At 36.4% G+C, this 16,245-nt stretch overlaps 1 protein-coding gene across 2 annotated transcripts in view; it reads right to left on the reverse strand.

The window, feature by feature from the left end:
• MOSPD2 (motile sperm domain containing 2) overlaps nucleotides 1–16,020 on the reverse strand; it is a 30,964-nt gene extending 14,944 nt beyond the window's left edge. The window contains exons 1-7 of one of the 2 annotated variants that reach the window (XM_068180018.1): nucleotides 15,883–16,020; nucleotides 6,709–6,864; nucleotides 5,867–5,953; nucleotides 4,473–4,627; nucleotides 2,354–2,414; nucleotides 1,132–1,170; nucleotides 38–162 (exon numbers count right to left, since the gene is read on the reverse strand). In XM_068180018.1, coding sequence (XP_068036119.1) covers nucleotides 38–162; nucleotides 1,132–1,170; nucleotides 2,354–2,414; nucleotides 4,473–4,627; nucleotides 5,867–5,953; nucleotides 6,709–6,754 — 513 coding nt within the window. In that variant the 5' untranslated portion in view covers nucleotides 6,755–6,864; nucleotides 15,883–16,020. Of the gene's footprint in view, nucleotides 1–37; nucleotides 163–1,131; nucleotides 1,171–2,353; nucleotides 2,415–4,472; nucleotides 4,628–5,866; nucleotides 5,954–6,708; nucleotides 6,865–9,867; nucleotides 9,890–15,882 lie in introns of those variants that run through there. The other variant, XM_068180017.1, reaches the window with a different exon arrangement.
• Between the last annotated feature and the right edge of the window lie 225 nt (nucleotides 16,021–16,245).

The following is a 16,245-nucleotide window of genomic DNA, read 5'->3' on the forward strand; positions in this document are numbered from 1 at the left end:
AACCTATCACAACAGGAACATGACATTTCATACTTACAGTTCCACCCATGTGAGGTGGCAAATACTCTCCACTGATGTATTCCTGCACGTCATTCTTGTTTGTGAACTTTAACATGCTTATTGCATCTGGGCCAAGCCAGCCCTTCACGATTTTAAAAGCAGCTTTTAAAAACAAAACAAAACACCAAACAAAACAAAAGGTATACATGAGTTAACAGGAAAGAAGTTTTGTTATTTTGTTTTTGTAGGTTTTTTCAGTGTATTGGTAGATCTTACATAACACAAGTGAATTACACCCCTCAAGATATTGCAGAGCCTGCTTTGAAAGTATCTATTATAATTAGAATGAGCAATGCAAGGAAAAAGGTATTATTTACAGAGAAAATGGAGGAGTATCTTTGATTTAGTAACTGACAATTCTGTTGCCTTAGAATTTAGCCCTTGAAGTACTGAGCAGGTAAAACCAATCGTGTTTCCAAATCTGAGTGAGGGAAGCTGGGAAAGATATGAATACACTGTTCCTTGCTGAAATGTTTTGCTGATTTAAAGGATATTTGTTTAGATTTATGAAGCATTTACAAAGACCATTGTTATTTCAGTGACAGTAAAGTATGAATATGCAGGAAAATATGAAGCCAACATAAAAATATGTATTCATATGGCAACAAGAGTGGAATAACATTTATCCTGTACATTATAGTTACAGCTAATTATTGAAGTATCCGTATCAGAACATATGTAACCCCATCAGCACCCAGTGTCAGGCATCTATCTTAAACTGTGTATTCTAGTTTTGAGCTGGTTGTAAGTCACCATTACTGCTAATGATAGGATTCCTGAAAGGATTCCAGTTAGCAGCATTCAAGGAATAAGGAATAGATTATTTATCAAGGTCTGCTAACCTCTGAAAACAACAGGATGAATAAAGACTTCATGTAAAGTATGATCCAAAGTACAATGACAGAAAGAAAAATAAAAAGTATGCAAAAAGTAGGCAGATTTAAAGATGCATGTTTAACAAACTTCATTATTCATCTGTACCTACACAGAGTAGAAAAATGCTTCTTAATTATGCCACTAAATTTTAAAAGTGATCACAATCCGAAAAAAGAAAACAAGAATACAACTTACCGTTCATTATCCATGGCATTTCAAATATTACTATCTTTGCTGAAAAGAAAAAAAAATATCAGTATACTAAGCGTTAGGTATTTCTCTATTTAAGAGAAAGTGCAGCAATAATGTTCATGTAAAAAGTAAATATTCACTTTTACAAACCTGCATGTTCACCTCCCTGTAAAAGCTATCTTGTACAAACTTATTGATATTTAGAAACATTAGCTGTTTGCTTGGAAAAGAGGTAATAAAATTCCAAGTTATACATTGTTTATGTACTTCCTGGGATATTACTTTCTGACATTTTGTTACTAATAACTCATCTCACAAATAAGGAAAAGAAAGGCAAGATCTCAACCTAGAAAATCAGCTACTGAATAGAAGAAAGTTTAACAAGTATATTCAACACCCCTTACTTCAGAGAAACAAATAAATGTTTTCTAACCTCTACGGTTAAATAAAGAATATTTGGAAAAAATAGATCTACAACGACTTAAGTGTCCCATTTTTTTTTTCCTCTTGAATGTCAAAGTACAAAAAACAATGTTGCACTTGCCTTTAAGTTTGATATATGATCAAAGCTTTGAACTTTGACCTGCAAGCCAAAATCTAACATTCAGAGTTTAAGGACTTGCTGTATGGATGTTCAACATTCACAGTCATTTTCACCTAAAATTTACAACATATTTAAGATGAGCTAGCATAAACTATGCAGTGTTTGCCTATGCATAAAAAAATTAGCAGGCAAGTACACAGAGTTTTAAGTGTGCACACAAAAGTACCTTTTCAGAATAAATAATTTTCAGAATAAACCATTCCTCCCCATAAGTTTCTAGAGCCATTCATTCTTTGACTCCTGAAGACTACTAAAGGATACAAACTGTCATGAAAGTTTGTAAAGCTTCTACCTAAGTAACAAGTAGCAAAGGAAAGCAGGTCAATTCCTTTCTATTATAATAGTTCTTACTATGTATAAACATAGTAAGAACTAAGTAATAAGCCTTATTCCTTCACAAAAAGACAGTTGATTTTTGATGAAAGTAAAGTTCATTCACAAAACACAGTTGTACTGATTTCAGGACAATAATATCCTAACACTGTAATATTTACATTTCATGAAGTTACCCCAGAAAATGCTTGAAAAAAACAAACTTTATCTTCCCCATCTTCTATCATATTACGAAATCCTCTTGTTACACAAGTCTACAATGCTTCATATTTAATATACAATACTTACTGAGGAAGTTTGGGTAATAATCTGTAAAACAGTTGACAATAAACCGGACAAAATCCAAGTCCTAAATAAAAAAAAAAAAAAAAAAAAAAAAAAGAAAAAATCACAGCATAAATTCACAGCAAACCAAAACATTAAAAAGTACAGGCTTGGTTAAGGCATTTAATGAAAAGAACAAGATAGATATATTGTAATCAACCATGTTCAAATTTTACATACACTACAAATATCCTCAAAACACATTGCAAGGCTTTTTCCTCCATTAAACTGCTGCACAATTGTGGTCACACTTCCCCTTATAATCTAAGAAAGAAATCAACAGACCTCTGATCAGTGCAATAACTAAGATATCTAAACTACTGCAGACTATCAACAGGATTTAAGATGTGCAGGAAAGATACAGAAAAAATAAACCTTTAGCCCTAGAGCAGCTTGACAGATGAAAGAGTACTCAATATACTGAATTTTCCCTTCAGTAATTATCCTACATACTGTTCAATATACTACTGCACTCAGTATTATATTTCCAAAGGAAAAAAATAGGTTTCCTCTGAAGAGAATTTTTGGGTTTAGTATTAGTTGGCGGCATGCAGAGAAGCTGTGGGCAGAGACAGTGCTCAAAAGAGGTGCTTCTATACCACCCATTTTCAGGATGCTTCTATCCAATGAGCAACTGTACAGAAATAAGGCAGTCAATCTCCTGTGCAAAACCCAGGTATAATGGAACTGGTTACACAGTAAAGGGCAAGGAAGGCTTATTATCAAATAGGTATAGAAATAAAATAAGAGATACCTTACAACAATAAGGGACTCAGGTGGGAAGCCTGCCACGAGAACTTTTCCCAGTCCTTTTAACAGAAATGACTACTACTACTACTTTCAGAAATAGTAAGGAGCATCTCTGGCTGAGGATCCAAAGCCTGTCATAACAATGGGGAAGGAGCTCCTAAGGGTGACAAACACACTACCAAAACATTTGTGGACAGAGTGAAAAAAGCCCCAAAAACAACACTGTGTAAGGGGACTACCCACAACCTGAAAGCTTTTTAAGTGGCTTCAACAACTAGAAACTAACTTGACATCTTTACAGGCAGAAGGTGGCCTCTAATAGAAGCATTTATCTCAACTCTGTTGATTGTACCAAATGCAGCACCTTTCATTTAACAGCACAAACAATTTATCAATTACTCCACATGGCTACAAACAGCCATCAAAAATATTCCTGTTCTGTGATAAACATATTAACTACAAAGCAAGACTGTACAATGGGACAGTTACAGATAGCACTTGCTGAGATTTTGTCTCTGGGAATCTCAAAGACACAGGGAGAAAAAAGCCATTTCAGGACATAATCCATAAACCCCAAATCAAATTGGTCTTTCACATCAAGGAAATTATTACAATCCTTTACTCCTGTTATGTAAAACTGTGGTTCCAGTATTATCTTTAGGAGCATGAACAGACAGCTCTCACTGTACAGGTAAGAACACCAACCTTGGAAAACAGAACCACACCATTTTTATTTGTCAAATTACGAGTTCATAAGCTGGTGCCCCTGTAGTGCACAGCTGCATGGTCCCAATGCAACATTAATAATCTTGTCTATGCCAAATATAGATAACCTTTTGGAGTTGGGTTTGGGGATAAGGTTTTTTTTGCTTACATTACTTCTTGCCATATCACCACCACCACCAGATAAAAAAGCACAAAGATACAAGTTTCAGCCATTCTTGTAATAACAGGACAGCATGGTACTCAGTAAGAAAAATGTCATTGTCTATAGGTTAAAAAATAAAATGTATTTGTATAGAATAATCTGAGATGTTTAGTTATTAGATTAAATCAATAAATATGTACTCATATGCAAGATCTCAACCTTGGAATCTAAACCAGCTCAGCCACCAAACTAAAAGCAAGTTTTCAGCATGTTGCAGAAGACAAAACTTAATATGTAACAAAAGATTTTGGAATGTGCTCTGTCATGGGAAAAAGCTCTACCAGATCACTTATCTCAATGACTGTTAAGTTATTTTTTGTGTCAAGGACTGTACAACGACTTCCTTTTTTCCAAAAGCAATAATAATTCCAAAAGCAATCAAGACAAGACAGTAAAAATACTTACTATGTGACTGATTCCAGTTTCAGCCATGTCAAATACCACTGTCAAGGGCTTTCCATGATCTCTCTTGGCATAATGTTCTAACCAAAAAGCGACCAGTTTCTTTTTGTCAAGTTGCTGTTTAGGATCTCTTGTATGATGTTTCACTTTGAACCAAACTTGGACAAAAACACCCACAAAAATTGAAAGGAAATATCCAAACAAACAGAAAACATCATGCAAATAACTATAGAGGATGCACTGAAATGTATTAACACCTCTGAGTTTGTATTTTACATTTGTCTTGATTTTGCGACCACTGAACAGACAGAAAAACTGCATACCTCTTCACATACCCAACATTTCTCACATTTTTTTACTATAATTTTTTAGAAATTGAAAATACAAAGAAGTACGCCCCAGAAGAAACAATAAAGTGGAAAACCACTTTTGTGTATTTAAAGACTATTTACCTAGATTAGCAATTCATAATTTAAAATTAAATCACATGATCTTCAGACAATATTATGTTCAGCACATATTCTAATATTGCTGTAAAACTAATCTTTTCTTTTCTACTTAGGTTTCCTACAGCACTGCAGTTGATGTGTTTTGAAAAACTATTTATACACACATTAAGAATTATATAAAAGCAACAGCTCTTTCTAAAATAAAATGAAAAATTCCAGGAGGTGAGCAACATTGTAGAAATGAAAGTCTAGTATATATTCTTCTGGAATAAAAATAAATGAGTCATACAGAGACTTGTTTTTCCATTTAAAAACCGCACAGGCATAATTCAAAGTAAAGATTTTATAAAAATGTCTGAAACCAAGTTATGGATTATACAATAAGTGAGAAAAATATTCAGGGCAGTAATGTGAAGAGTAACTTCCATTTTTGCTACCTTTACAGTATCTAAGTTAGACAAGCCTGAAAATAACTTTAGATATGCTTACTATTCTTCTCCCTGAAACTTGGAAAGTTTTAGTAAAAACCAGATTTCTTCTCCATGTTTCATGTAAAGAAACAAATATTTTTAAGTATAGCATGTTAGCTAGACTGTATTTCAAGATTAAGAGAAACCCCTATTCAAACACAGAACACACATTAAACTACTATATTCTTGTTTAAGACAGTGGTCACATCACCAAGCCTGTCAGAGACAGGCCCACGGTGTGATTCTGAGGCTGTCCTATGCAGGGTCAGGAGCTGGACTCCATCATCCTGCTGGGTCCCTTCCAACTCAGTGGATTCTATGATAAATAAAAACTTTATTACTCAATTACCTTTTTCAGAAAAACAGTAGCCAATATATACCTATGTCTGTTCTTAAAATGCTTCTTTTTCAAGATGATAAAATGCTGGAAACAAAATAATGATCAAAGACTGAAAATAGTCTATTCTGTATAACTTACATAACTTATAGCCCTCTTTATCGTATCCATGCAGAAAGAGAGCACCAATTTCAAATAACCATTTTGGAAGGACCGATTCTGACAAGTCTGCAAAATCAAATGAAATATTATTTCAGTAATTATATTAATAATCACATTGTATCTTAACAGAAGTCACTAAAAATGTAGAAGTCTAACAAAAAAAAAAAAAAAACCACTAAAAACATCTTTATAAGCCACTTTCCAAGGTCCTTATAATGCAAATATTGAGATAATTTGAAATCTTTATTAACTTGTTCTCATGCTATAGAGTAGAATCTATTTATAAAATCAGAAAAAAAACCTTTAAATCTACAGAAAAAAAAATGCTGTAAATGTTTAATTTTTTCATATTTCAAGCCTCTCCACCATGATCTATCCTTTAATTCAGAGTGTGAAGTCCTGTAGATAGAGTTCACCTTCAAAATGTTTTCACAGCACAAAAATGAGATCTCTTATTTAATATAGCAGACCAGTGCTATTACAATGAACAAGATAGCCCTGTTTATTGCGGGGTTTTTTGTTGTTTGCTTTTTTTTAGACCTCTATGATGCAGAGAGACAAAACAACAGACAGCTGCCTTCCTTCTTTCCCTTTAAAGACCCTTTCAATAGACATATGGAACCACAACAAAACCGACACTACTGGTCCACATAAAAAGCAATACTTTTTATCTTTTTTTCCTTTTTTTAAAGTTCTTGCTCAGCTCTCCATGTTACTTGCAAACCTTTAAGAGGTTCTTAATGAAACTACATATAGAGGTCAGTGGTAGTTCAACAGGAAAGCAACACACACCTTCAAAATCATTGTATAACACAGCTTACCATTAACTGTGTATTCTTTCCTCCACTGAAAGCTTTCATCAATCATCTTTAATGCATCATCCACAACATCATGACGCCAAATCAAGTAGTTTTCAACCCATTTATCATCTTGCTGAAGTCTTTCCACATCTCTAGAATCATATCTATCTGATTTATCTAGGAAATAAATAAGTTAGTGTCTATAGCATTTGCTACAGAAACGTGAAGAGATTTGTTAAGTGTATGTCTATAAGCATCTACTTGGTACATAGGCTTTCTCTTGCAGTTTATAATTTAAGGAAACAAAGCACAGCATGATAACTTAATGAAAAACATTTATCTGCTGTAATGATATTTAGGGACACTACAACATTACTCTCACTAGAAAAATATTTTCTGTGATCCTTATGCAAAGAAAAAAACAAGGTGTATTTGGGACAGGTGTAATTTTTCTAAAACCAGTTTTCTGTAATTAACATGAATTAGCATATAGTATTAGAATCTGTGTACTGATGAATGTATATACTAAACATCACAAGTATATGCTTGAGTTCTCATACTTACAGGTATCAGCATGTTAGACCATAAAATGTCTGACAACAAATACAAAATTTGTGGATTTGAGCATGAACTATATATAATTGCATTAAACAAAATTGTTTTCTTTAAAAAAATTACAGTTTACACTTGTTATAAATTTTTACCCTACCCAATAAAAACTGCACACAACTCTAGAGTAGCACAAAAGCCCCCAAGGCTTCTTGTATCACATTAGCAACACTAATCAGGCTTACATGCTTTTGGTAGTACTTCAGATGAATGCATCTGCATGTATGCAGGTATCAGGCTTACATGCTTTTGGTAGTACTTCAGATGAAATAAGATTTGCTGCTGCTCTGAGTTTTTTTATTTTTAAACAGGAAAGTAAAACACAAATGCTAAGTGATCTCATTTCTACTGTAGATACACTTAAACAAAAGCTCAATTTTTAAATCAATGATCCTCTGTCTGAGAAATTGGTAAAAATAGACTGTAAATCAAGAGCCCGTAATAGAAACAGGCTTGTGAAAGCAACAGACAATGATACACATCTCTGCTAACTACTAAAAAACCATAAGCTCTTAAACTATTCACTTAAATTCATGATTACCATGGGAAAAAATAAGACTTAATAAAACAGATTTAATTTTCACATACTGGAAAGAACTGTTCGTCTGTCAACAATAAACTGCTTTCAGAGCCATTTACAACTATCTAGAATTGTGATGGAATGGCTTGGCAATGTGTATTTCAGTCAGACAACTCTGAGGAAGGAGCTAAAAAAAAAACACCACTAAATTCTGCTAATATTTTTTGTTTTACTGGCCTACATGCAAAAATATTATCTATTTTACTTGTCTTTCAATTTATATTGTTTCCTGTTATAAATTAGTCAATATAACTGCAAGAACATATCAATTTAAATGTGTCCATTCACTAAATTGTAGTTGCACTCCCCAATGCATCTCTTCACATCTAACTGCTTCTCACATACATCATCTACCATGTTCCCTTCTTCATTATGCTTCAAATTTCTCCTTCCCTTAATCCCATTCCACTACTTTATTTTGTTCCTTAGATAACCCTAGAATTTAATCCCACTTTCCTTAATCTTAGTCCCCTATTTTCTTCTCTGCCCAAAAGCCTCTAATCCATTAAAATCTTGAAGTTTTAATATTCATTAAAACTATTGAAGTTCCTTTTCTCATCATTTCCATACTTGCACTGGACAGCTGATTTCCTACATTCTGGCTAAGCCCAGTGAAGTAATCACTCAGCACCAAACTGAAATGTTTAAATTCTCTGTGGCTCTAGAGGAATCACAGATGAACTGCAAAAATCCTGAGAGTGAAATTTTGTCTCAGCAGTCTCGAGTGCTCATTTGAAATTTTTATTTCCCCCAATGATTTAGGAAGTTTTGTCTGAGAAAAGCTAACAGTACTTAGTTTCAAGTTAATTACTTCACCTTGGTTTAATAATCTCTAACATACACTAGCTTCTAGCTATGACTGACTGCAGTTAATCAGCCAAGTACTTTGCTGAGATCAGTCCCACGTGTATCTCATATAAATAAGGGATTAGGGTACTCTGTAATTAAAGAGAAAACCCACCACCAGGTAAAAACTAACAAGATGACATTTCACACCACTTTTTGAGGCTCTCTTAGCTTTCAGTATCTGTCTAAGAGTACAACTGTCAAAATTAGAGAATTGTGCACCTTCTATCAAGCTGTAATTTAAAACCATTGACATACCATCACATGGAACAAACCTCAGAACACATTTCTCAGCCACTAAGAAGTTTTCCCAAACTCTGAACTTAGAGAATATTTTTAAGAACATAGACATTTAACTGTGAGTATTTTAAGAAAATGAAAGTGAAACTGAGAAAATGTTTAATCCAAACTTTCAATATCAATGGAAAGCAAGCTGCATTCAGTGATTAGGATAGTTGAAAGAGATCTTTCCTTCTCTTCTGTAACTAAATTCTCAACAAGACACATGTAATCTGAATTTACATATATGCTACAATATACACTAAAACCAGGGGAAACAACTATTCAAGGTCTACATCCAAGCACCTGCAGAAAGCCAGTATTTGAATCAGGTTAGCTTAAGATTGACAGAACAACAGTACTGAGTACTGAATACTGTATGACTTTTACTTGCTTGATCCAAGTCTTGCTACAAAATAGTAAATAAGTAAAATTTCAAATTAGAATGTGAATCCAAAACAAAGGTGTTTTATGTCACACACAAAAAGCAGAATAAAATAAAATTAATGGAGTCCTTCCAAGAACCCAGTGATTGAAAATGTGTCAGTTCAGAGGAGGAATTCCTCTTCAAATCTCTATATGCCACATAATTCTACAGACATCTGGAAACTTGTTTTCAAAATCTACTGTGAAATAATCAGAATGTTTCTAATTTTAAATCACTCATGGAACACTTGAGTGCAGTTACTGTATTATTAGAAACTTCTAGAGTTAAATGAAAATTAGTTAAAATAAAATAAGACCTTTGGGATTCTCAAAAAAATTTAAATACATCCTGCACAACAACTAAGAGGCCAAAAAAGAAACAATATTTGAGGGGCACCCATATGGAAATTCAGGTGGAACTATGAACTGAAGTAACTTACCTCAGACAATCTCCAAGCCTACCCATTTAGATACCTGCAACCATATACTGATGCTTTCTCAAAGGAAAATGAGGTGCTTGCTTCTCCACACTTGCAGGACTGACACTAGGACAACTGAGACACTAAGTTTAGTCACCCTCAGCTCAGGAAGAGAGACCTCTCTGTAACTGAGTCCATAATTAACAGAATTTCAAAAGGTATTTGGAACACACATCACTCACCCCAAGGGTAACACAAGGAACAGCACTACCAGCTATTTCTGTTCAGAAAGAGTTACTGAAAACCAGGGGTGTAGCAGCAGTGCCAGACTTTTGTGTAGCATTTCATAGTCCAGGGGCTTGGAAACCTGGTTGCTTCCTCAGTCCAAGACACACAAACCTTTCTGTATCATAGAAAAGTTCCACAGCCCATGGAAGAGACAAAACTGGGATGCTGCAATACTTTTCCATTCACCCAGGAAACTGTAGAAACTAAGCAAGACTCAGATCCAAAAAGGTAAGAAAAAGCATAATCTGCCAAATTATAAATTACACATTTATAATTACACGGTTACTGACACACTCAGAGTGACAGTAGCAAGGAGATGTGGTCATGATTAACCCTCTTTATTCCTTTTATGTGAAAGCCCTTCAGGAAAATTTGAGTGAGCAAAACTGACTGGGTATTTAACCTTATTTTGAAAATAGTTGGTTAAAGTCACTTTCATTGTCTCCTTGGGCATTTGAGGTCAAGAGAAAAGACTGAAAGAAGACAAAAGCTGGTTGAACAGCAACTTCTTATATTACTTGTCTTCTACTTTTTTTTTTTTTTTTTTTTTTTTTTTTGGTTTAGGGAGGATTTCTGTTCTTTCCATGAGCACATTCTGCCCTTGTAAAAGTTGCCTTCTTCAAGCTGAGAAGCTTCCAGTGAAACTCTATAATTACTATGTTTCAACATAAAGGATCTTCGAGAACACCAGAGAACAGCTCTGAAAACAACTGCAGAATTACACAAAACTAAATGCACACAAATTTCACTGCAATACTTTCACTAGAAGATTTCATTAAGTTTTCTGAGGCACAAATTCTAAAATCCCTTCTCTGTACATTACTCTTTTTTTTCACTGCCATCTAATTACCATGCCAGGAGCCCCTGGAGCAGGTCCAGTGGAGGGCTGCAAAGATGATTAAGGGACTGGAGAACCTCTCTTAAAAGAGCAGGCTGAGAGAGCTGGGACTGTTCAGCATTGAGAAGAGATGACTGAGAGGAGACCTCACCAATGTCTGTCAGTATCTGCAGGGAGGTGTCAGAGGATGAGCCCAGGCTCTTCTCAGTGGTGCCCAGCAACAGGGCAAGAGGCAATGACAAAGACTGATGCTCAGGAAGTTCCTCCTGAGTATGAGGGAGAACTTCTTCACTGTGTGTGACTGAGCCCTGCAACAGATTGCCCAGAGAGGGTGTGGAGTCATCCAAGGACTGTCTGCATGCAAACATGTGCCCTGTGCTCCAGGATGACCCTGCTTGAACAGGCTGGACCAGACAAGCCACTATGGTTCCTTCCAACTTGACCTATTCTGTGATTACCAAGAGAACAGCTCTGTGCTGCTGTATTTTCTTCTAGTGTTCATGCTTTAGGAAAAATAATACAAATTTGAGAATATTCAGCAGGAATAGAGAAGATTAACTACAGGACTCAAAACCAGGCAGCACAGCTGAGTCACACACTAAATTAATCCAGAGAAGTTCAGAATTAAAAACCTGAATGACCTCTCCCTTCAGAAAAAAACTCTTCCCTAGAAAAGTAGTGTTGCAGAACAAGTCATAGCTTTTAATAGAGAGTAAACACAAAAATTTTATTGTACAAAGTAGAGGGAAAAAGCAACTTAGAAAAGTATGCCAAGTGTTACATTACACAAAGAGACTCAATTTAACTAATACCTTAAAGCTATTCCAGCCAAGAATTCTTGGTCTAAAATGGTCACAATTATTTCTCTGACTTTGGCTACAAAGAGGAAACCCATTTTAACTAGCTGTTGATGGCAAACATTAAGTTAAGCACTGTAACAATTCATGTATGTGCCTTCAGTTGCTACATGAGAAAATCAACAAGACTAGAAACAATTTGAGAAGGTCAGTAGCCATAAAGGGACAGGGATGAAGAACAAACCAAACACTCTTTCCATCAAATAAGGAATTATTTCAATAACCTCAAGCAGCAATAGACAAATAAAATAACTGCGTCCAGAAACTGAGATAAACTTTTAGCAAAGTTGAACACTCAGTGACAATAAAGACTGCTTTCAATAAAAAGCTCAATCACTAATGCTACACAGCTTTCCATGAAAGTATGTTTCCCATCTTATCCTTCCACCAGTCTCAGCCTGAAAGCCAAGAACCAGGGGAAACAGACTTTTTGGAGCATAAAAAGACATGCAGGTATCCAAAACACTACTTCAGGAGTCTTCTACAATATTCTTATCGCTGATTTTTAAGGGTGTCTTAGATGCCTAAAAGTTTATTTGCAATCAACCCATACGATTAACAAAACACTTTGCTACTGGCTTAAAGAAGGTCATGGTGAAATTTTATCCTTTACATTGGAAGGATAGGAAATCTCTCTTGCAAAATCTTTTTTGAAAATTAAGATTTGCCTAAAGGAGAAAGAAAAAAGGAAAAGGATGTAAATGGGGAAGGCCAGGAAATAACAGGCAGTTATAAACAGTTAATATACAAAAGGAAATGTGAAGAAAACCAGCTTACTGAAAATATCTAACAAGACTTGATTGTAAATAATTTCCACTGTAACATTAAAACAGAAAGTAATAGCCCAGAAATAAAAGCTAATTTTAGAAATCCTCTAAGGAATGGAAATTCACTGTAGAAAAAAACATGCTTGTTTGCTAGAAAACATTTTTAGTGCCAGTCAGTGCTAGAAAAAAAAATCTTTTGTTTTCATTGTTCCTTTCACCAGTAAAATCATTTACGTCACCAACTCTCACAAAGAATCTAAACAGGCAAAACAAAAATTAGGCCCAAAACCAGTGAAGACAAAGGGCTGTCTGCCTACCACATCAGACAGTGTTTGCCAGTCTATTGGACTAACAGGGACACTATTGGAGGTAAACCTTTTAAATACAAGGGTTCCATTATTGGGACATACATTCTTCACAAGAGCTGAAGTTGTCTTTAGAACACAGCTAGAAAGTTAACTGAAGAGAAAAAAAAACTGTTTTGCAGACAAGATCCAACAGTGGCCAAGCTTTTCTTCTAGAACACTTCAATGGCCAAATTAGCTGAATAAATTCAGCAAGAAAGTTCTTCTACAAATTTTGGGAAATGAACCAGTACGGTTCTCTGCCACTTTCACACTGTATCTGACTATCAAAAGCATCTTCTGATTTGGTCACATAAATGAAAAAAAAATGTATAATTAAAAAAAAAAAAAACAGATTTATGGTGCTTTCAATTGCTGAATAGAACTTTTCCCACCCAGCCTTGAAAATTATCAAGACCACAGCATCTTATTGTAATAATAATTATAATACATGCTGGAATATTAGCCTTTTCTGAATCAGCTATATAATATATTCTTGTAGATTCTACTTTAATCTAAAAATTGTATTCTGCCAATAAATCATTTCAATGAAAAAATAGGATTTCAAAGACCCTCTCAATTTTCATTTCATAACAAAAGTAAACATTACTGTAAGGCCATCATAGCATTTTTGACCATTGCCAAATCTTCCTGCATGAGGAGGGGCAGGAGAGAAACTAGTAACTATGAGTTACAGAATAGGGAAGAATCACTTCATCTTTGATGATCAGAATTACTGTGCTCCTAGAATAACCAGTTACATTGCTTTTCCCAGAGGGAAAACAAAACAATGGCAGCTGCAACCTCCAGAAGAAAAAAAAAAAACTGCTTGAAAACTTTTCTCCAACTTTAACATCTGCAGTTCACCTGTAAACAGAATAAAGTTTGCTCTGTAGAGGCCCACAGTTCTATGACCACACTAAACTTTACAGGAAGGATTAGCTTCTCAGTGTAGCCTGACAGTGCCCTTAGTTTTGAAAGCAGACTAACATTCCTGGGCATGAAGCAATCATTTGTACCTTTACATCCCAAAGTCACAGGTTTTAGCGTGTCTGCATACATGCAGCCCCACATTCCTTTGATTAAGAAGCATAAAATAATATGTTTTAGAACACACACAGTAAAAGCAGATAGACCAGTACAAAATTAAAATCCTGTGGTTTTCACTCTTGATTGTGGTCATGAGAACATTAATTTGCTTGTGGCATTCCTAAATTTGTGGCAGAACCTTCATACAAACTCAAAAATGTCATAATCCTATTTTCCTGAAAGGGCCAACAGCCTAAAATCATGACCCAAAAATGGGCTTGCTAAGAAAAAGTGTTCAAAATACTGCAAATAGGATTACAGCTTACCTTGCAACAGTATTCAGTTATTTAATGGTTGTATCAACAAGCCCTAGAGAGACATCATTAGAACTAGAGAAGTTCATGGAATTCCAAGATTTTAAGCAGTAGATCAACTGAAAGAGTAATAACCTTATTCCACAACCACTGTCCTAGAGCAGACCTAGGCTTTCTGAAATAATTATTTATGAGTGTGACTCCGGGATAATAGAATATACAGCATATGGAATCACCTACCATATGAAAATATGTGATAACTGAAAACATTAAGAGGTAGAAAAAATTAGAATTTAAGATGAGCCTCCATTCATTCAAGCCTCAGTTTTACAAAGATATCTTTATTCACTTAGAAATATCAAATAGTAAAATAAGCTCTCTCTACTTTAAGACTTTCTAATAAATTTTGTCATCAGAAATAAAGATGATTTCTAACCAAGGCCAAAATAGTCTCCTTTATGAAAGTCAGCAGAGCAGCCATATGAAACAAAGTTGTACCACCCTCGAGACCTTCAAAGTTTTCCAAAAGCATGTTCCAGCTCACTACAATGAAGAAGCACATAACCCTTACATAAAAGTGATAGATAGCAGGGTAACCTCAATAATTCTGATCAGAGACACCAAAGCAAGGCATTTGTTCGCAGAATTGAGGCTCATATTAAAGGAGATGCAGGCAACACAACTACTGGACTTTTACTGTATTTGCATTAAAAATTGCACAGAAGCACGTTTTTAGTAGAAAGTCTCCAGATAGTCACAAAGAAACATACTGTTTACGGCAGTTGTTCGCATACTCTACATTCCTCCAATATAAGCAATGCAACTCAACCTTGAAATAGAAGGAAACCACCCTAGGCTTACCCCAGTCTTCCCTCTCCCCTAGGCATCCCCAGCATCTCCCAGCCTTCATTTACAAGTTTAAATGCACCTGCACTAAAAAACTGAGCTGGACACGCAGCATGATCTTAATTATGGCCTGCATGAATTTCAAGCACAAGTTACTCCAGAAAAACAACTCTTCCTTTGACCAACTCAGTGAGGTCAGAATGCCTCCATTCCCCCTTCCCTGCCATGTTTTATGTCCAAAGAACACCAAGCACAGCAATGTCCCAGGCCACGCTCCCCAGCCAACCAAACACGCCTGCAAGAGAAAAGGACCAAGAGATTTGCCCCAACATATCCTGTAGCACAAGACAGCGACCCAGCACCGAGAGGCAGCACAGAAACCTGCATGCATCGTACCCTTCCACGGATTCAGACACCCTAACTGCACCAGGGCCAGTTTAGGTTGGACATTAGGAAGAAATTCCTAACAAAAGAGTGATTAGATATTTGAACGGGCTGCCCACGGAGGTGGCAGAGTCACCGTCCCTGGAAATATTTAAGGAAAGACTGGATGTGGCACTCAGTGCCGTGGTCTGGCTGACAGGTGTTCAGTAACAGGTTGGCCTCGATGATCTCGGAGGCCTTTTCCAGCCCACAAGATTGTGAGAAAATCACAGACGCTCCCAGACCTGGGAAAGCAGGATTCCTGGCGCCCCGAGAGGAAAAGCGACAGTGGACAAGTCCCAGAGCCCGCACCCACCGCTCCCAGCTCACCTGGCAGGTACTCCGCCTCGAAACGCCGCCGGGTCTCGCTTATCAACGCCCCCTTATCCTGCCGCTGCTGAAAGAAAACAAGGAACAGGAGGGCCGAGAAAGGATGGAAAAGGCCGGGGCTCCATAGAGCCCCAGACCCTCACCTGTACGCCAGGGCCCGGCCACCCGTCCTGCCAGACCACCAACCCCGAGCGGCTGCGGGCGGTAGCTGGGGAGAGAACACCCGGCAGGCGGGCAGGAAGGCAGCAGCGAGGGGGCAGGGGCGCAGGGACTCACCTCAGCCATGTTCCAGCGGGTCCGTCCGCGCCGCCCGCACTGAGGCGGCTCCGGCGGCGCGAGGAGCGGCGGGAAAAGGGGATGGAG

This window comes from Anomalospiza imberbis, chromosome 2 (assembly GCF_031753505.1).
Source record: "Anomalospiza imberbis isolate Cuckoo-Finch-1a 21T00152 chromosome 2, ASM3175350v1, whole genome shotgun sequence".
NCBI classification, from domain to species: Eukaryota; Metazoa; Chordata; class Aves; order Passeriformes; family Viduidae; genus Anomalospiza; species Anomalospiza imberbis.